Source organism: Pundamilia nyererei, unplaced genomic scaffold (assembly GCF_000239375.1).
Source record: "Pundamilia nyererei isolate P.nyererei 1_Seehausen unplaced genomic scaffold, PunNye1.0 scaffold00170, whole genome shotgun sequence".
In the NCBI taxonomy this organism is placed as follows: domain Eukaryota; kingdom Metazoa; phylum Chordata; class Actinopteri; order Cichliformes; family Cichlidae; genus Pundamilia; species Pundamilia nyererei.
Genome location: NW_005187571.1, coordinates 696856 through 719760, shown reverse-complemented (window position 1 = coordinate 719760; position 22905 = coordinate 696856). Strand labels below are relative to the sequence as shown.

At 43.2% G+C, this 22905-nt stretch overlaps 1 protein-coding gene across 2 annotated transcripts in view; it reads right to left on the bottom strand.

Moving 5' to 3' along the window:
* wwox (WW domain containing oxidoreductase) overlaps positions 1-22905 on the bottom strand; it is a 132762-nt gene that overhangs the window by 92262 nt on the left and 17595 nt on the right. For both annotated transcript variants that reach the window (XM_005745964.2, XM_013914089.1), the window contains exon 6: positions 2786-2874. In XM_005745964.2, coding sequence (XP_005746021.1) covers positions 2786-2874 — 89 coding nt within the window. The remainder of the gene's footprint in view (positions 1-2785; positions 2875-22905) is intronic.

Sequence of the window (22905 nt, the reverse complement as noted above, 5' to 3'; positions counted from 1 at the left end):
GTTTAATCCTGATAACACGAGATAGGAGAGTAAAAGTTGCTGTAATGCTCAGAAATTTGCTCAGAAATCGCTCTAAGCTTAAAAGTAGGCAAAAAAAAAAAAAAGACTGGTTGTTTTTGCCCCAGTGTTCACATGTCTAATAGAGTGTGAAGTACAGTAACAGTGTGCAAACCTCTTGGCTCCATCCCTAATTTAGTGGCTAGGAGCAGTAATATCACAGACACAAAGCCCGACCTCCTCAACCTTTCACTGCAGCTGTTGATTTAAACTAACGCTTACGGCACTTACACCTCTTTAGCATTGCATGTTATGACCTGTAAAGGCAAAAGAAAAACAAAGCATCACAAATTGGTGATCAAAAAACTCCACAAATAAACAACTTTCCTCTGGTCAGTGCAGCGATTTCTCCCATGCAGCTCAGATGGGCCTCTGGTGAGTCTGCTTGTAATGTAAAAGGCCTGTTAATTCGACTGCCCACCAGTTAGTCCCTCTCTCATAAGCGCAGGTCTAATGAATGTCTTTAATAGGCCTACTGCTGCACACCACATTCCCTCTGTCCACATTAAGACCTCACACAACACTGTGTGCACCGTGCAATCTCAGCGCTGGTCAAACGAGGGTGTTAACTACCGAACGGGGAGACATCAGTTTATATATTTACTTTAAATAACCCCCCTGGGTATGACCCCTGACCTCTATGATAATGTAGGCCAGCAGGAAGAGATTGCCTGTGTGAGCTTGGCTCGTACTGCTGGTCGTTAACGATGCACTTTGCTCCAAACACATATACAGTGGATATGAGAGCGCCACTCATTTTGACCCACATTTAAACTCGCACTACAGAAGCAACATAATAAGGGAGCAAGAAAATAATCCAACCCTTACAAGAGTATAAATGAATGGAAGAATTGTGGACGAAGGTTGTCTGGTTTGTATATTATTTTTAGTTATATTCATTTGTTTGTTTAGTTTTTAAAAATCCCCTATTACATTTTAAATGCTTGAAATTAAAACTGAACTCAGTAAAAACAAATCAGAGGTGAAAACAAATTCCACGTGTTAATTACGGACCGTTCAGTAGAAATTGTATTAGGGCCTTCTGTCAGTGCCGTCCTCCATCAATTACATCCCAATGAAACTGCGCCGCATTCAACAATATCAATATCCAGGTAATTTCATTTCAATGGACAGGCAATTAAAGCAGAATCGGGGTCAATGGAACACAAAGCAGCGTGAAAGCCACTGACTAAAGCACTTAAAAGCAAGAGAGTGAGAAACGAGAGAAGGAAAAGAAAAAGACTCTGATTACATTTCACCTGTCAATGACACGCTGCAGGAGCATTATTGTGCATGTGCGTATGAGCATGTGTGTGTGTTTGTGTCTGTTTGTCTCTGTGTGTTTACAAGTGTGTGTGTGTGTGCCCGCGTATGTCTGTATGCACATATTTGTGCGTGCTGTGTTTGCCGCTCCTGTGCATGTTATGCCTGAAGACATACGTGCAGTAATAGAGTGGTGGTAGACTCAGACAGCTGCCCAGTGCCATTCACAGCTCAGAGCTCCCAGCCTCCACTCTGCTCTGTTCGCCTTCTGATGAGAATTAATGTACTCTGACGTCCCCTGGGAGTCCCGCACTCCCCCCCCAACAGCACGGCTAATGAAGAAATACAACCTTGCCAAAATACTGAGGTGGAGAGAGAACGACACAGACGTAGAGACGACACGAGAGAACGGGAAAGAAAGAGAAACTAAGGCAGATAAAACATTTGTAAACAGTGATATGCAAAAAAACTAAAGTGTGAGAGGACTGAGGAGTTGAAAGGAGGCCAGCATAACTTGAGTGTGGGTGGGAGGGATATATGTAAGCGCAGGGAGGGAACTATAAGACACAGAGTGAGGGAAGCCACCGTGAGGTTTGGCTGTGACCCAAGACACGTGTCCTGGATGGCCATAACCTGCCCCAGGGCTGCTACGGGCGATGACTGCCCGGCCTCTCCCCAAGGGGCTCCCTTGACACCAACACCCCTGCGCACACACAAAAACACACTCCCCTGCCTAGAGACCTGCGGGTGGATGAGCCGTATGGATGATAGAAATTATGACCCCAAAATAGCAACCGTACGAGCGGCCACGGGACGCAAGACACATGCTATAAAAGCTGACCACCACAAAATAAGTGCCATAAAGTGTGTTCGACCAATGTCAAGCAAATCGACACAAATAGACACACTCACTCCTGGGGCCTTCCCCATATGGTGTCCATCAGTAACATTTTAGATGTCCTTTCAGTATGGCATAATAAAAGAGATAAATAGTTGCTAGTCCTAAATAAAAGACGCTATTTAGTCCCCACAGTTTTAAACTTAACTGTTTATTTATTCCTGCTTTTAGACTAAAAATAAGTCTGAGCAACTAATAGGAAATGCCATCATTTTTTTTAGTTGGGCACGCTGCCATAACTTTAATTAATAAATCATTTTTAAACTCTTCTCCTGTGTTTTCCACACTGGAGATTCTCCATGTTGTTTGATTGTCCAGGTCCAACATCACGCAGGGCAATTTTCCATATGCAGGGCACCTGCATGAGCATCACCATTTACTGTGTGGTTTTGTGGGACCAATGCCAGCTGAATTCAGTTGTGACCACCTCAAAAGGCAAGGGTAAGAGGAGACAAAATTTATAAACGGCATCTATTACACCACGCCTGCTTGATCCTAAAAACACACAACCTGCATTTCCAAAACAAGGAAGGGATGAAAATGAACAACATTGTGTTTAATACTTACAGCTTCATTGCTTTGAAAGATTCAGCAAATTCCCTGACGCTGCGCAGAGAAGCCAGGTTGCACATCATTGCTTCAACTCTCGCTTTGTGCTGTTGAGAAAGAGAAAACAATATGATCAGAAAAATACAGACGTAACAGCAAATTAAAGACATTTCAAAGACTTTTTTTTAGTTTTTTGCCCATTTTAATCGTTGTTGTCAAAGGAAATAGTGATCACAAGTAGAGGCTGAATGTTTGCATTCTGTTTTATTCCACAGGACAATGCAGTGATTCAAGTCCTGGAAGAGTGATCGCTCTTTGCTTGTAGTCCCCATGTTTTCCCCACTTTTACTTTGATGAGAATCCCGGTTTCCAGTTACCGTCCTGTCTAAAGACTCTTAAGAAACTCATAAGTAGTGACAGTGTCCTCTCCCTGCATGTTTGTGTGTGGCTCATCTCACACCATATGTTGGCAGACAGATAGCAGAGAAGAAGAAAAAGATAAATGACTTGAGAAGTGAATGCATAGCTGCATTTACACACTGCTGAAGACAGGCTAAATATTCATCATCCCCTCCATCCTACTGTAGCATTGTGCTGCAGGGCAAAGGCCTCAGCAAAAATGCATGCAAGGACCATATCTGTTTAATAAAATCATACAACGGGGTTCATCAAGTCTGTCAACTCACAGTCTTTCCATGCCTTTCTGTCTCTCCCCACTCTTCCCTTTATCTGCTGAGGCCCTCGACCAAAAAAAGCCAGATTCGGTCTACCTGCAACATATGAGCTCACATGGGACTCTGGCATATGTTAGCACGAGTGCGTGCCGCATGAATTGAGATGGAGCATGTAGATTCCAGACTCCAGAGCATCCCTCATGCTCTGGTCTCTGGGCACAGTAGCACCAGGTATTCCTCCTTCCTCCCACCCGCCATCCCAGAGGAACACTGTCAGCTCAGATTACACCCGGAAAGGCGTTCAGCTCGCCATCCGCCACCACTGGTGTTGCTCCCCTGCATCCCCTCTGATCTGATCTCCTGTCTCTGGGTGTCATATGGGAACGTCTTTCCTCAGCGTGTCTGTCTCAGCACAGCTAAGTACACATGACACTCACAGCAAGGACGCTCCATGGAGCAGTGAGCACAAAGAAAACAATAAAGGGTTAAGAGCATCTTCTGATGGAAATGTGATTCTTCAGGCATTTTACAGACACCTTAACTGCCCCAGGGTGTGTTTATACATGCATACAGAGGCACACGCACGCCCGCACACGCACACAACAAATTCAATGTTGTGACTCAAGGGTAAAACCACGCTATCACACCATTATCTATGCCTGAATTATTCTCTTGATGCCACTCTATGCCATTATATGGATGCTATTACAGAGCATTAAAGGGCTGATTATGGCTATTATAGATATGATTATAGGGTACCTGCTTATATGATCTGTACACAGCAGTAATCACAGGTGAGAGGAGACAACTGTCTGATTTAATTGCTTATATGTGTAGTGTGCATTTATACTCTTTGCCACTTTCACAAGGTATACATGCACATACATGCAGGTGGATTGAAAAGTAATATTTGGTCACCAAAGTAACAATATAGTAGGAAAACCTCATTTGTAACACATATGTTTAAAAAAAATCATCTTCAGTTGTTCATTTTACTGTGAGAAAAATGAGGCATTACCTCCGAACAAGGTCAGAAGAGACAGCAGTGTGATAATTAACAGGTCACTATAAGGCCTCCTCAACAGGATAGCTCTCTATGTGTGTATGACCAGCAGAGAAGATGAGAGCAGGTGTCAGCTTGACGAACACATATCCTCTTCTCTAGAGACATGGAGGGAAAGGAAAGGAGAGATGGAGTAATGGGAGACCAGAGGGAGGATAGAGGGGGGGTTGAAGAGGGGCCACTGGAGCAAATCCAGCAGGGAGAAGGTGAGCAGCCTGCCTGCCCGCCCGCCTACCCTCCCCCTGCAGATTGAAGTCTTGCGAAGAAAATAAAGTTTATTGCCTGGAAAGAGGGGGAAAAAGCATGTAAAAAGCATTAAAGCGATGGAGGTGAACAATTAGACAGATGGCCAGGTTTTGGAAGGAGAAGAAGAAAAAAAGGAGTAGAAAAAGACGGAGAATGCATAGACGCAATCGTTCAGGGTTTTTATGAGGACCCTGACAACTCCTGGTCTCTTCAAGGGCGAAGGAAAAGTGAGAGGCAGCGAAGCCTCTCTGGTTAACTCTGGAGCAATCGCTGAGTAGGCAACACCACAGAGCTCGGCTCAGGGTGACAGTGCTTACCGCCCCCCAGCTACACACAACCTATCGCTACAACTAAAACAGAAAGGCTAATTCTGAGAGAAACGCGGTAAATAAGCTCCAAAAATGAGAAACCGCTGCAAAGTGAGCGTCCTCGTGTCTACGCGTTCGCAAAACAGGCACGTGTTCAGGACAGAAATCGGCAAGGTCACCGTGAAGATAACATCACCTGATGCCTCAGACTACCGCTGCTGCCAACACCTCTCACCTGTCACCTGCCATCAAACCCAGAAGACGAGCTATCTGTAACAAGACAATGACCTTTAGGACTTTCACCATAAGGAAGGAGAGAAGGAAGGACTAAGAGCAAGGATGGAGGCAAACAGTTAAACTTTTCCTCGGTGAATACAGAAAGTTGGCAACTGCAGAGGTTCTCCTTCTCTATCCTGCTCTTTTCCGCGGCGTACCCAGGAATGACATGTGATCACTGCTGAAAGAAAGATTGAGAAGGAGGAGAGGATAGATGGGGAAGCGCTCTAATACAATTATAACCGGGGCCATCCAATCCAATAAAATGAAGAAGTATTAGAGCAGGGGAGTCCCATCCTGTTCAATAAGATACTGGACCACTTTACTAACTCTTAAAACACACACACACGTGTGGGCACACACAGGTGCACACACTTCGCTGACCCCTTTAATAGCACAGAAGCCACCCCTAATGGACGCAAGCAAGTGGAACCACCAAATAATACACTGTCTTAATGCACTAGACTCAATCTCATCCCCCTCTCCCCTTATCCTTCTCAGCCTTCACTCTCATACTTTAACCCCTGCTTCCATCTTCCCTCACCTTGTGCTGCTCACCACCTCAGCGCCTCTTATAGATCACCAATGCAGAGGCAACACTTAAGGAATCAGAAAAACCCCTATATATACACAAAACACTTAGCCCGCAGACCCCGGTTAACGCTTCAGACGAGGAGAAGAAGCGAGTAAAGGAAGACAACGCAGTGTCGAATTCCTGTGGTTTGAAGTATCACTCCTGAATATGAGATTCGTAATATTAATATAAAGCAACAGCAGTATAATATGGACATATCCTAACCAGCAGGTGCAGAGGTAAGGTGTTGTAATGGCGATGAAAGTGAATGAGCAGGGAAGACACCATGTGAAAAGGGCACCTTATAAAAGCAATTAGAGAAATGACTTTGAGCCCCTCTTCTTGCTCTGTAGATTAGAACAGGCCTCGGAGGGAGGAACACCAAGGAACTCAGATCTCTATGACCTTGGCCGCAACACACCATACTAAATTGGCCATCAGCTTTTAAGACTCATATCATAGATATATATTTTTAGCAAAAAGAAAAAGAGAGAAGGAAGGAGGGGGGGGACTGTGGAATGTGCAGGTCATATATCATCCTGTCACAATTATGACGTTTGTTCATAAATACCAACCAATCTCCTCTCCACCTGGCTAAGTCACATGCACTTGTGCCTATGCATGCGCTATACACCGACAAAGAAATTAGACGCACACACACACACACACACACCCCACGTGTGGAGAACGCACATGCACATCGCAAATAAAGAAAAGGACACATCTGGCTGGGTGCCCTACCACGGGTCTGAGAACTGACCTCCACACACAGACAAAAAGACTGAATACGCACTCAGGTAACGACATGCATTCGAGCGCCTAACGCACAAATGAAAGCACGCGTTCTGCACATTACAAACACTAAACACACACAAACAAACAAAATGCACGCCCGCACGCGCGCGCACACACATCCACTTACTCACTGGCATGCACGCACACTGCAATTAATAGGGAGGCAGGTCTCTGGTGAGGAAGAGAAAGTGCCTGTTCAGCACATACAGGCAGAATATGCAATTTCCTCCAGTTAAGTCTGTATTAAATTGATTTCTTCTTTCTCTGACACGGACTGGGTTTTTCCCCTCTAATGAAAGCTGGATAATCTACAGGTTTTCCCTTTCCTGAAATCAAGTTACAAATCAAGCAATTGCAGGGGCAGATATGGGAAAGGTGAAGGAAGGACATGGGATGATTTTCCAGATGAGAAACATGAAGAATGAGGCGCCCACGTGCCGCTGCTCCTAACGTGGACATCAGGGGCACCTGACGCGCGCGCGGGGAGCAAAAAGGCCAGGCCTCGGTTAAGTACTCGGTTGACATTTCTGGTCAGCGACGGCCGTGCCATGTTAGTAAGCGCGGCTCTAATAACTGTAATTAATTAAATGTGTGAATTAGTAAGCACTTCGATGAGCTAATCGTTCATTCAAATCTGTCAGGGAGTCACATGGAGGCGGAAAGCTGGAGAAAAGCGCGCTGAGCAGAAAATGACTTTAAAAGAACTTAAAGATGAACAGTAAAAGAAGAGGTATTTAGTTACTTTAATGGGTAAAAGCAGCAGTACAAAAATATACAAATATTTAAATTCAATCTTTTTTAGCAGCAATGTGTAATTTAAATAAACCAAAAGTAGTCATTACAGGGGCAACGTTACATAATTACTTTTTATAACACCTATTAACTAATGTGTAAGCAGAATTTTAACGGTATAGCTGGTGGAGGTGAAGCAGTTTTAAGTACTTTATATGCTGGTGTAATTTAATTTTACTGAATAGTGAGGCGTTACATTTTATACGCTCATTACAGGTTTTCAAAATCTTTAACTTTAACTGTCAAATAAATTTAGTGAAGTAAAAAGTGCAATATTTCCCTCTAATGTAGTAAAGCGGGAGTATAGAACAGCTTCTGTAATGCATACAATGCATTATAATACAGCATAATATAATTCAGCAAAAACTGTCTTAGAATATGCTGTCATTTTTAGAAAGCGATTCCAAAAATCTAAATTAACGTTAAATTAACAACCAGATAAAACCAAATTCACACAACAATATATGAGAAATTATGCAGGGAAGTATTGGGGTTTGGCTTTTTTGGGGGGTTACTGCTAGTAAACATGAACAATGGCCATGTAAATATACAGATGAGCAACTTTTTGGAGGCTATCTGTGAGGTGAACGGACTGCACACACAGAAAAAGAGCGAGATGATTTTGCATTGAAACTTGAGGTGATCGAGCTTGGCGTTATTTTATAGCTATTGAGACTTTGGCTACCTTTCCAAAGAGACAGACAGGTCAGACAAGAGGAAAAATAAAGACAGAGAGAGGGGAAGGCATAAGAGCAGACAACGAGAGAGGGAGAGAGAGACAGCGATGGGAAATGAAAAGGACAGGGCGGTCATCATAATTGCAGAGTTTGCTTTTCGGATGCAGACAGACCAGGGCCATGGGGCCTGAGGCAGATATCGGATTGCACACAAACACACACATAAAGCACGCACGTACAAGCTGACACGTGCACCCATATATACAAACATGCACATTAAAAATATTTCACCACAGTGGAAGTGTTGTTTCATTAAGAAGAAAAAAAAGACGCTTAATATAAAATCTTTTTGTTTTTTGTTTATGTTTCATAAAGAATCAAGTGTGAAGTCAGATAGCAACATCCAGCTTTCAATCCTAACGGTGCTTTATCATAAAGCTTTCTGTGTCAGTGTGCGTGTCTCCATTTCTGCCTCTACTTCCCTTCTCCCCTCCTTCATCCAGGGCACAGCCTGATCAGATTTACATTAAAAAGTGATGGAGATTTAAATAATGTGTCTATGTTCTCAGAAAGACATCAAGAGATTTTCATCTTACTCTTCTCTTCTTCTGTCTCTTCTTCTCCATTTCCTCACCCTCTCCTGCTCCTATCTCCCCCCCTCATCTTACCCCCTCTATCTCCGCCAGATTCGCAGACAGTGCACATTTTCCTGCATGTCTTCAGTGTAACCGATACCCCTAACAACCAGGATTTTAATGCGTTCCATATTGCTCCCTAATATTTCAGATCTCAGAATAAGCACTGGCAATTACATATTTACACCCAACTTATTTTGCAATTCTGCACAGGGACTTTAGTGTCTGGCTGAACAGCGCACGCAGACTTAGCTGCTGATTATGTTGTGGTTAGATAACAAAAGAGATGGAGAAAAACTCCTAGGCCCTGTGCATTTATATTGTATATACAACTTTCTGTTTGGGCGTGTCAGCAATAAAGCTCCGTTCGCTCAAGTACAAAATAATGCGTTCTTTTCAAGTGCGACAGTAATGTGATTGCTTTATCTAAACCTGCTAGTTTTACTCTGTTTAATTTCTCCTGAAACGCTCGTGCTTTGTGCCATCTCAGTATCCAGAGGCCTGGTAAAGCACCAAAACCATTTACACAAATGTATACTGTTGTAGTGAACACACATCGGCTGTTCAGAGATAATAAATTAAGCCCCTTTGATTTGGTTATCCGAGCCTCCTTTTTTGTATCAGCGTTATAAAAACATAAGCATAACATAATTGAATAAGAAAAGAATCTTGCAATTAAGGAACGTGTAGGCCTTTGATGTGAGTAAGTGTATAATAGGCCTTTTGATGAGGGAATGTTTTATACTCCGCAGGGTCTGGTATGCACTTTGATTAAAAGCTCTTTTGTTCGGCAATATTCTAAACTGCTTACCATTTTCCACTGTCACAATAGTTTAGTCTGGAAAGACAGGCGATGGTGCCTTTTGCTCTTTCTCTCTGGGATAGAAAATCTTGCCCTTTCTCGTATGAAATCACACGGTAGAGATACTCTGTTATCACCACGGGTGCAACAAACGGGGAATGTAAGAGTGACCTTTTAGCAAAGGGATAAAAGGGAGGCACCATCTGACATCAGAGTGTTTGTTTTTACTATTAACATTACTTCAATTTCCAAAGTCAGGAGCATGTTCATCAGCAACCTGCAAATGCAGTTGCTGAAGCACGATTTACATGATCTGTCCTGTCTGCTGATAAGGGCAGTTTTGCATTCAGTGAAAATGCTTGGCAGATTTGAATAATAGGATTCTCATCATGTATCTTTAGCCCCTTGTCGCCTGATAATAGCCTAAAAGACTCTGGTTGAAAAATATAATAAGTGCGTCATGTGACCTCAGCAGAGGTCGAGGGTCGGCGAGCCACGGATCGTCAACAGAACACTGGCGTGACAGAGAATAAATGATGCCTTGTAAACAAATTGAATTATTGCTTTAATTCATGCAGTCTGATTCAATTTGCAGGAGGAGCGATCCTACACAGGGGAACGGAGGAGTGAAGGAGTGACAGCGAGCAGGAAGGAAAGAAGAGGACGACGTGGACGCACACCTTCCCCTCCATCACTCCATCCCACGATGTCTTTGGCTCCACTGAAGGAAAGTAACTGCATTAAGAGTCCCGATCATCTCGCAAGACTGCGTGCTGCTTTCTGTAGACGGCGCGTCTTCCTTTTGTCTCTCAGCTAAATGTATTAAGGTTGTGTCAAATTAAGTTCGAGCTGGGACCACTGGGTTGACTTTCTGCCCTGGCGCTAACTGAGTGACAATATCTGAATTTTATAAACTGGTGCACCCAGAGCATGTTGATGAAGAGGTTTCTTCTTTTAGATGTGGATGCGATGGAAAAAAGGAGAGCTAAAATCTGAAGAAATCTGCTTATTGTGATTGGCAAACAGGAAAGCCCATCCTCCTATGGTACAACCCATGAACCTAAAAAACCCCGTCTAAACCATCAGTATTACTTTCGTCTATCACCCAAAGCTACATTAGGTCTCTCCTCAGTTTGCTCCTTAATTCCATCAGAGTAATCCCACATTATTGCCCTCTAACAGTACCCTAAACGGAGAATAAAAAGTTTGCTCCCCTCTAGCAGTGTATTACCAGGAAACAACAGGCCCTCTCCTCATTAAGTTATAGATATAAATGCTCCAAAGCATGAAATTACCCCCGAGCCTCCCTCTCCAAATAACCTGGTTTGCAAACAAATGATCCGAGCACAAGCAGTAAAAGGCAGATTATTAAAATAATAGGAGGGATTTAAATTTGCATCCACAGAACAATTCGGCAAAGGACTATGCAATTACTCCTCCTCTCCTCCTCCCCTGTTCATTCCACCTCTCTATACCGGCAAGCCTAGAGTCCCTCACACTTTATAGTGTCCATCTGTTCTGTCTAAGAAACAGGAGAACATTCTGGTCTCTTCAGGTGCATCTGCACTTGTGTTGATGTAGCTAAATGCAGGGATGTGTGAGCTAACTTGGTAGTTTGTGGAGCTTTTGTCGAGTCAAAACCACGATCAATTCCCATACTCAGCCCTAGCCAAGTATTTCTCTCCTTCTATGATAAATATCTAACTTTATCCCGAGACGATAACAGTGCCTCCTCCTATGCTGGGGTAAATGGGGAGCGATGAGAGAGTGAGGTAAGCAAGAACGGACAAGGCAAAGGGTGCTCAGATCTGCATTACCTCTGAGTTATGGCCTCCATTTGCATCTCAATCAGCCTCTTTGGAGAGCCTAGCACCTTGGTAACACCCCCATCACAACACAGCCACCCCAGGTAATCAGCGAGATTTAGTGGGACTGGCAGTCTACCATGGGCACCCCCTGGCTGGGGCTCGCTGCTCATTCCCAGCCCCTGGCTTCGCTAAGGGCCCTCTGGGCCACATCCAAACACCGGAGAATGGCAGCACTTAACAAGACTGAGGAAGACCAAAATAGACGAGCAGCAAGAACAGGCCATAAAAAAAGAAGGAAAACAAAGCACCCATGTGATCGTAATACATCTTCCCGCATAGATGTCTGCATAGTGCTCTGAATTGCTGCCTCATTATAGCAGGGGGGTAAAGAAAAAAAAAAAGAAAACAAATGTGAACTTGTGACCTCAGGTGAGAACATTTTGTCTCCGAGCTGATGATGACACTGACATCGCCGCGCTGCACCCCTGCAGCAACATCAGGCTCTTTCTAACGTGTAATGGGAGTATGCGCACCCACAAACAAGCACACACGCACACAGCCACATGGTGCGATTTGCAGATAGTGAATGCTCCACTTGAGACTTGCCTCTCTAGTTAGCACTGTCTCATGGCCGGACCCTGCTAAGGCATTATTACCTACAGTCAGCCCTATTGATATTGTGACTCCAGCATCTGTTCACCTCCTTGTTACTGCATGGACCCCAGCACACTGTCCTATCTGACTGTGTGCATGGTTTGTGTGTGTGTGTGCATCTTAGACCTCTGGGCATGAGAGTAGTCACTTTGCACAGTAGAAGACGAGAGGCTGAGGAGGCTAATAGAGAACCACTGAACACACCAGGGGCCTAATCAAGTGCGAAGGACACATACCCACAGCTCCAAAGCTCTCTCTTAAACAAACACTCTGGCCTTTCTTTCTCACTCTAATCTCACGGATGCTCACAGATACCGATGCCACATCACACAAACTCTTTGTAAGCAAAACAAAAATATAACGAAGAGGGGCGAGACCGAACTTTATCTGCAAATACAGATGGCTCGGGTGACCATGGCAAAAAATAAATAAAAAAAGAGGGAAACAAAAGGCAAACAGGAGGGGTGCAAGGAGTGAAGATGGAAAGACTAAGAATGAGGAGCTGAGTTTCAGTTATCAGAATCAAATATTAGTGGGGAAAAAATGGGGAGTGGGCAACATTAATCAAAGTGTTCACCTAGTGGGCAGCCATATGGCAGATCAGCACGCCAACAGTGCAAACTTGCTGATCTTCAGTAACGGAGTGCAATTAATTCCACTAGCTGCATTCATCTCTCCCTCACACACTGAAGGAAGGGAGGTAGAAAAGAAGGGGAGAGAACAGAGGAGGGTTTGTTATGACTCTTTACTCTTCCTTCTAAACTCTTTTTTTCCCCCCAATCTCTCTCAAAGCAGAGGAATCAAACCTTGGTGATGAATGAGGTGGACACAAGGGCCTCAGGTAGCTCCTGTGGCGATGGTGGGGGGGGAGTGACGAGGGGTGAGTCAAGAAAAAGCGAGAAATTAGGAAGCGGAGAGGAAACAATGGTGGTGAGGGATTAGCTTATTGTAACATTTGTTCAAGGCATTTGTAAGACCTTGAAATCTATATTTATGTGTCTCGTTTTCCTTCAAAGACTTATTTTTCCTAATGAACACAACCTAGTTTAAAAATCTGAAAAATCCCACTGCATTTACTGAAAGTTTATAGGGCAAACGGTACCAACAGCATCACCAAAATGACTAAATTAGAATGCAACTCTATTTGCAAAGCATCGTAATGAGTGTAAGGCACGCACAATACCACTGGTCAAAAAATAAAGCCTCATAAACACGATGTAAATCCTATTATCCAGCCCGCATAATAGCTTTTTTACACAAGACTGTGCAAATAAAACATTGTGTCTATTAACGTTTTCCAACTCTCCCAAAAATTTATAGTGGTGCTCATAAAATCCTTTGAAAAAAAAGGCCGAAAACTTTTTTGTAATTTGCCTGCATTTGTCAGAGAGCAGGAATTAAAGTTTGCCCTCTTAACAAGTGAGGCACAAAAATGCAGATTAACCTCAAAACTCAATCTCAATACATCTACACTGAAGTCTTTCTCCGCAAGATTAAACTAAATACGATGTGGGTTTTTTTTAATCATAAATCAATTCATTAAAATGTAAATTAAAAGAGAAAAATGATAATGATAAGTAATGTCATTCTCAATCACATCTTCTTCTTTTTCAGCTGGGTAGATAAAGCAAATAACGAAAAAAGATGGCAGAACAAAGTAAACACAACCTGACCACACACACACCCATTTCAAACCTCTTTTGGTTTTATGTAAAATTACCGTCTCCCCCGGCTCTTAACACAAGCTCATCTCCATTAGCCGCAACCTAGTAAAACTGACTCCCCCAAATGAGTTGTGAATATGCATTCCCCCGGCCCAACTCTCCCATCCATACAAAAATACTGCATCCGCTCACTTACATCCATATCTCTTGTAAGTCAGCTCATCCCATAGGCCTAGTCACCATACTACCCATACCAATATCATAAATGACTGTGGGGGAAGCCTTCATTAGGGCAGCAATGCCCCTCCACCCGCCTAATCAGGGCATTTTCCTCGAGCACATTGGGATGGTGGTTTATGGCCCAAACGGGGTTCTGTTAATGAGGAAGTATACATGTCTCCATTTCCTGTCTAGCCAGGTCGGCAGTTCCTGTAGTTGAGTCTATTATAATTCTATTGCTTTTTTTAATGAGTTATATTCATCTTGGTAAAGCGTCAGACACCATAAAAGCAAATAATAACAATAAATGCACATAATACAAATCTGCTTCTGCTAAACGCTGTTATAGTCACACAGTAGTGAATGTTTTTTCCTCTCTCATACAAACACTGTCGAGCGATCCACTGCACTCCAAGCAACGTGGCTTTAAACCCGTATGATGACAGCTGAATTACTGCAAATGCCACAGCAAATTCTGTTACAGTGTTCCCACAAACGCTCGGCTTTTTCTGCTCATTCTTCTCAATCTCCCTCTCTACACCTCTGATCTCTCGCTGCCCAGGTCTTTCTTTCTCTCCATCATCCCCTCTTCACTCCCAGGCTTCGCTGACATTAACCTGGAGCACTCACTTTTTCCCATGGTTCTCCCATGTTGCTCTCCACATGTCAGCGCGGGAGGCTTTATGGCCCACATCCATCAGCATCACGTGCCAGGATTTATGGGAGATGGAGTCCAAACCCAATAGCTCTGAATCCGTCTTGCTGAAGCTGACCCCTGGGCTCCTGTGCGATGTAATAGATGAGCATCCTTGCACCCTACCCCCACGTAACCACACCTCACTCCTCCATGCTTCCCTTTCTTCACCCCATCTTCCTCTCTTCCCTTTACTTTCATGACTTTTTCCCTCCCTTTGCACATAAGTCCAGTCTTCTACACTGCCCTAGTTGGCTCTTGTTGATCATTCATTCAAGCCCTAATAGAGATTTGGTTTCCAAAAAATTAATGGAGCAAACTGATCCAAGGAAATATCCAAGTACACATGGCCCCTACACTCACACTTGAGTTATATATCCACTGAGTTGCAATTGGGTTAAAATGTAGAAGTGCCCTTCACAGGATAAACGAGAGGCAGCAATTATCTCTACTCACCGTTCGCTCCCACAAACAGACCTGTAGGAATGACAAAGGGCTGTCATATCATTATGTCCTGTAGCAGAAGATGAGAAGCTAAATTAGACAGAAGTTACAGCTGTTCTAGCACAGCTCACGTGCAGCTCACAATGACCCTAAAGAAAGATTTAACACAAAGTTACATCAGATGAAGCGAGACAAAAGCAGACTTTCACATTTCTAGTTTTCCAACCAGCCTGATCTCACAGAAATATGTTAAATGACTTAAGAGCACATTATGCTGTGCTGTCAGGTAATCTGTTAATATACCAAGTCTGCATCATAAAACAACAACAACAACAAAAAGTTCCTCGGGAGGTTTGGAGTGGTGGCTGGTGCCAGCAGCCCTACAGATCGGCAAAGCAGATTTAGAGCTGGTTTTTGTTTTAGAGGCTGAAATAAAACACAGAAGTCTCAGTCAGGAGACTCTGGTTATATGTCACCACCCTCAATCACTAGAGACTACAGTAACCTGAATCTCATGGGTTCTTTTTGTATCATAACTCATGCATAGACAAACTTCTGGTTTAAAGACTTGAGAAGAGGAATGTCCCGATTTCCACTTTTTAGATGGTCGCCATTCTCATTGAGTCTTCTTCAATTTACTTAAATTAACCTACCGTGACACATAGTGGTTAATTTTACTGTAGTCTCTGAGTTATAAATGGATCACCACTATTTGAGAGAAAGGTTTCACAGTTTCCTTAATACACTTTATTAGATGGAACAGAAAAGTTTCAAGCCAAAGTCTGAGACACATACTTCCTCCTCATGGTCCACAGCAGAATTAATCAGCAGAGCTTCATGTGGTCTACATATAGCACTGTGACCGAGGGAGCTGGAGGTCAAAGGTCAAACTGTGTTCACTGGTTTACAGCGGGTTTTTATTACAGAGTTATTTGATATATTTACCAAACCTGTTCACCTTCTAGCCTCCTCCTATATAGAGCTGGTTATCTAAAAAGTTGCACAGAAAACACACTCTCTCTTTCTCACACACACACACACCTCAATTGGAACACATGAAATAATATTGCCCTGCGGCCCCCCAAACAGGTCTGGACCCTAATAAATGCTTTACACTTTGAAAGAACAGCAAGGTAGCTCAGACACCTTTGAGCCTCCCTCAACGTACAAACGCATACACACACACACACACACAGACAGACAAACACACACACAGGCTATGCCTGGTCACAGGTCAGGAGCGCTTGTAGTTCTCTGAGGTAAAGGAAAGCATAGCTGCTTGAACTTGTAATATGCTCCTCTCTCCCCTGGTGCCACTTGTTGGGGGTTTTAGTGCGGAGGGAAATTACACTAGCTCCCCGTGTGTCAGACTCATGCTGAAAATCAGGGCTACACACCCACAAACACAGACACACATGACCAAACAGCTAAGCCTCAGCGTGGCTGAGACAATAGCTGTATGACAGATGAAGCGGTGGTGAATGTGTGGGTGTTACCTTTATTGCAGAGCATCACTAATAACATTTTTTTTTAAACAGAGGTAAGTCTGAGCAGTCCAAATGTTAGATGCTAATCATCTAACATTCCCATTGGATGCAGAGAGCAAAGGACATAACCTGACTTTTTCCAGTGAACAGCACACAAACAATGCCATACAATTAATCTGGTAAAGCTGTAGTGTAGGCCTAATCACACGCACGTATGTAGGCATAATCGTGCGTCACAATGTTGGCTCTTTCCTCACCAAAATGAACTCAACATATAACGTAGACCACGAGTCAGATGTGAGCTGAGAGATAATCGTTGATATGGGGCAAGAGAGAATGAAACTAATAAAAAGGCAGTGTATCAAAGTATCGCAGCTGAGCATTAGTCACGTGAGGGCAACTACGCCACAACTCTGGTGTTCTCTAAATGAATCCCCCTCGTCCCGCGCTTGATTTATGGACCTGTAAAAACACACGTTGTTTTTAATCTACTGCTGCCTGAATCTGCCTCTCTAATGAAATGTGGATCTGTGTGTGTGTCTGTGTATGTGTTGAAGGGCATGCATGTGTGGGTGGGTGTGTGTTTGATAATGATGTATGGGCTAAGGTCTAATTCTTTGAGCATGAATTTTCTCTCTGATAAATATGCATCCAGTTACACAGACTGATTAAGCTGTAAACCAGTGTTAACTCCGTGTCACAGCACATACAAACACGCAGACATACATAGTTACATGTGCACATGCACACATGCACACAAACAACTTCCCAGAAAATAATGATAGCTGTGCCTGGGGCAGGATTATTCGGATGCCTGAAGCAGTTCACTGGTATCATTCCATGAGACCAGACTGCAGAATATACCCTATAAACACAAGTCAAAGGCTCGGAGACACAGCCATATAAGCAGAAAACACTTTGCACAGTCAAAAAAGATGACACGCAGAGTTCAGCATCAAAATCCAACTGCATATATTGACTGTGGAGAAATTAAATAACAGAGCTGCAGGTATGTATTGGTTTTTAAAGGCACATCTTTAAAAGGTTCCAGTCTCATCCAGCTGTAATAACGTCATCCTTTTATTTCGGAGTGCTTTGTGGAAAGTGGAGATGGACGACCAGCCTGACTTTGAAATTTGTAACTTACAGCGTCAGAACAGTCGGATATCCCAGCAGTTGACGTGTTATGACACACTTGTCTGTTCATTAGTGAACAAATCCCAATGTCCTTCTCAACCGACACACGCTACTAACATTTACAATCTCCTTCTTCTCCGTTTTCACCCCCTCCTCTGTCTCATATGCGAAATGCAACCAGACATTGTAGGGCACAGAATACACTCATTAGGTTCCCATCTCATGATGACAAGAGACAGCATCCGACAATTTCAATCTCACAGAGACATCAAACACAGAATTACATGTAATTAGCCTACTGCATCGCCTATGAACTTTATCTCGGGATCTGAGAGCCTATGCTAATTTCAAACTGTGCTAAAATGCTAAAAAAGCTCAGGGTAATGGCAGATAAATGTTACAGGCCGTTGCCAGATGGCTCCTGCACTCGACATTACTATGCTTGCTTGTTTGGCAGACGTCAACTAAGCCTCGGTCTATTTGACTGCAGTCTATTACAATTGGCTCATCTCTTGATTTAAAACAGAGTGTGTGCTGGACGTGTCTCTCTGTGGTCAGCACTTCTCAGACTTCAATAATAACATTCTCTGCTGGCAGACAGAAAAAGAGAGAGAGAGAAAGAGGGAAAGAGATCCAGGCAACCTCTCACCTCTCTCATCATAAGAAGCCCTCATCCCAGGGCAATGGGTCCTCCTTCAGAGGGAAAAGTGAAAGAGAGAAGGATGAAAATCTGTCAGGTTCAAACAACAAAGAGGTGCTGCCTTACACATCCTTCCTGAACCCGTCCCCTTCAGTGGCAGTGACATCATTTAAATCATTTAAATCCTCCCCAACATGACCTATGGCAAGTGACCCATCATTCTAACGCTCACACCTCCTTGTGAGACGCCCGCTGAAGTGCTTATTTAGCAGAAAATATCAACCGGCTAACTACGTGATTTATTCAAAATTATTCCTCCATGGTGCTCCCTCACACAAAGCATTTGCCCATAGTTCACTGTGGTCCAGGCAATTAGGAGCAGGCCACACCTCTTCAGGAGACAGAGCACCTGGCTACGGCAGACAGACATAAGGAGGAACAGAGCTGAGCGGCACACAGCTTTTCACGGTGGGCTGGAATAACTAAGCAGAGCGCTGAGGGAGAGAGAGGGAGAGAGTGAGGAATGCAAGCCAGGCACTTTAGGATTCATTTAGGTTCCCCATCTCCCTGGTCACTTTATTAGCAGTCTGGGAAGAGTGATGCATGTCCCAAAGCTATGCAAAATGCATAATTAAGCATTTAAATACACACCATGCAAATGTGTGTGTGTGCACTGTTCATGTGAGGGCACATACATACTGAACCTGAGGAGCGTATTGCAAAGATGCACAATCATACACTGGTCTACTGTAAAACTTCAAGATATTCAACTCTTAAGGTTGTTGTACTAACAGTCTCTACTACACAAAGCCTCCTTTAGTATTCCCACAAGCTAAACTAGAACCGTCACCTGTGTAATGCAAAGAAATCCTCAGTGGTATATTACAGTAACTCTTATTGCTGTTCCTTAGCCCTGTGTGGTCACTTGCTGGGGAATAAATTTGAGTTAAAAAAGGGGGGGAGGGGGTCTCCTCATCAAATTTACATATCATGGGTGCACCTTCATTCAATCCATCCTTTCTGCTCTTAAGCTAGAGTAGAAAGTAGTTAAAGGCATGGGACTGGGGATCCTAATTCGCAGGCAGCGCTCAAGTAGAAAACAAGCAAATAAGCAAATAAAGAGAGATGAGAAGTTCTCCCTGGAGAGGCAGATTCATGCTGCTAATATGCAAAGAAACAGAACGATTTGTACAATCCTGGAAATAAAAGAGAACCACCTCTACCTCGGTGATTTAGTGGATGCACCTGAGGAGACGATTGGATGAGCAGAGGGAGGTGCAGGTGTAATGTTGCTGTGGTCCGGAGACAACCTAAGGGGCTATTTAAGTACAAGTCTTGACATCACCAGCAACAATCTCCGTTGGATTTATCTGAGCTCCAACAGTGATATGTAAGCAAAACCCCACACTGAAGAAATTGCCTCATTTCTAGATGAGAAAGAAAATGAGTATCTCCCAGTGTTACACACACATATTGAAAGAATGGGGCAGGAGATGACAGACAGATTGGTGCAGCATCTCCAGGGATGCAGATGCTGTGGATTGTGGTGAAAAGTTCATTTCCTGGTCCATCTACATTTCTACCATCACGAATAGCTATGAGCTGTGGATACAGACTGATAGAATAAGTGGTGGATATGAGCTTCCTCCAAAGGGTGTCTGAGCTCACCCTGAGAGATACGGTGAGGATCTCAGCATTGCAGGAGAAGCTCAGAGTAAAGCCTTATACATCAAAGGGAGCCAGCTGAGGGGGCATCTGTCATAAGGGCTTCCCAGGTGAGGTCTTTTGGGCATCTAAAAGCAGGAGGAGAGCCAGGACAGACAGGACAAGCTGGAGGAATTAGGTCTCCCAGCTGCTGGCACTGGTTGGGAAGGTCATGATTGTCTATTTCTGTCTTTAATTTTTTTTTTTTTAAACATATTTTGCAACTACTTCTTTTCCTCAAATATTTTGCATTACTTTTTTTAAATCAACATGTGGTCATATTGCTTTACAACCTATAAGCTAACCTTTGAATAACAAAAAAGTAGAAGGACGTGTTGTTAACAACCACAGTTATAAATTTGTATTTCTTATTAATATTATTTAATTTTTATTTTTAATTCAGTTTAGTTTCAGTTAGTTTCCATCTTTTTTAAAGTTGTAGTTTTTTATTTTTATTTGTTTTTCATATCTAGTTTAACTTAAACTAAGTATAATAATAACCCTGCTAACAATCTAACCAGTAAAACGTGTGTTGTGCGGTGAGATTTCATGCTTTTTACAAACTGAATAAACTTTCAAATGCGAAGACCACTACAGGTGCACAGAACTCCTTCAGTAAAAAAAATAAAATAAAATAAAATAAAATAAAGTCCACTTGGCAAAATTAGGTAAAACTAGCAAAGTGCACACATCTATACATGTTGTAGCTCCCCAGAAAAAAAAGAAAATATATATGAGCAGTATTTTTGCTTGATATGTTCATCTTTAATTGGCATCCTCCCCGAAGAGGTTGATGTGGGGATACCAGTGTACCAGTGTGAACTCGCATCTGCAAGATAGAGGATTTGAAAATGATTAATTATGATATACTGGTTACTCTGGGAGCAGAAGAGAGTGCTCCAGCCCTGCTCACTGACCTGGGAAATGGGCTGCAATTTCCTTAATCATTTAGGAAGATAAAAGAGGAGGAAAAACTGGTAGGGGTCTGAAAGGTGAGTGAGAAGGGACTTTTGAGGCCCTTCTAAAAGAAGGCAAAATAAAGGAATGATGAAGTGAGGGGAGAAGTGAGGAACACTGACTAAAAGAGCAGCATCCTAAGGCGCTGGAGGGTCTGCGACGGACCAGGTCAGCATTTCACAAGTGTCAGTTCATGTTGGCCCAAACGAGAGAAGCCGGGCTATAGCGTGGCATGTCATGGTGGCCAGCGGGGCACAGGGCCTGTCAGACTGACACAGGAGGTTATGCACTGAGCAAATGGACACACGGAGGCACGCACACAAATTTCCAAACCGGTGTGATTCAGGTTAAAGGTAGAGTGGGAGTGACGGCAAAGGGTTTGAAAACCCTGCATGTATCCCAACACACAGAGTCATGCAGGGAAGATTTCTAGAACAAACGTGGGACACGTGTAGAACTTTGCCACCTCGTACTGCCGTATGTAGGCCATGACGCATAAACATGTGGCATTATCTTATAAATCATAAGCCACCAGCAGGAAGAAGCCAGTGTGCCTCGGTAAGATGGTGCATCGGGAAGTCATGGGAACACAGCATTATGTACTCACATCAAGGTTGGACTGCCTTCTTCCTGTCTGCCTTTTAAAACATGTTCCATTTCCACTTTGTTAAAAAAAAACAAAAAATTCAGTTACTCCACCTGAAATAGCAGGTGCTTGGAAAGGAACATTCTGTGCCATTGATTCGGATCTTAATTTATCCTACAGCAGCCCGCAAAAAAAAAGGCATATATACATATATATCTATAGATCTTAAGGACTGATAACAATGGCAAAGATAGCACTCCATGGTAGAGGGTAGAGGGGTACGAGTGCATTCTCTGCCTGATTTTCATATTCAGTGAAGGACTGTCTGTGTTTTAGGCTGTCTGCCTGTCTGTATAAATGACCGCTGCTTATCAGCTCTCTGCCTGTCTTGCTCTTCCTCTCTGGCCTGTGTTAATGTTGCTGTTTGACATTGCAAGCAGCAGGCTTTTTTTTTCTCCCAGCAGCCTCAGTGGACACTAGGCTTTAGCCTAATTGGTTCCAGAGCAGACCCTGACAGAACCTCTCCTCAGCGGCACACAGCCATATTAACACCCCACCACCCCAACCCCTCCCATCCTGACGCGCACACACAACAAAAACAAGCACAGCAATCAGTGACTAACTCGCTAATTAACGCCCTTACAAAGCATCTCATTAGCATGTTTTGTAGAGAGGGGCAATGGGGGAAATGAGCATTTTAGATTTTTTTAAAAAAGGAAAGAAGTTACAAAAAAGGACCTAGGCGCACGTGTGTGTATGTTATATTCTACTCAGGGGCCGAGGGCCTTGGTTGGCCCACCAAGCAGTGGTCTACATCTCAGGGGAGTCCATTACAGCTCTCTGAGGGAGACGCTGGAATCAAAGATAAGCATAAATTTAAAGGCAATCAGGAAAAATACATCTCTGGTATGCAGACAACACTTTGGTTGTTAACCAGCAACTTAACCTGCTTTACACTGTGAGGGGAATAGGAGATGGGTAGGTAAAAGGCTATTGAAAAGAATGCATATAGTTAAAGCGTCAGGCAAAGGCCAAGAGCTGCAGTGCTTAAAAATCTGAACGAGGCTCCCTGGAGAAACTTAGATGACAATACTAGGAAATTAATGTGGATGTGCCAAAAACTGCAGTTCCACCAACGGCCTCTTGGGGCTGAATCTCAAAAGAAAATAAATTCCCAGTGATTAAATCTCAAATTTTACACCTGAAGAAACATATTTAAACCCTGGCACAATATATATGTGTATATATATGTGTATATATATATATATATGTGTATATATATATATATATGTGTATATATAT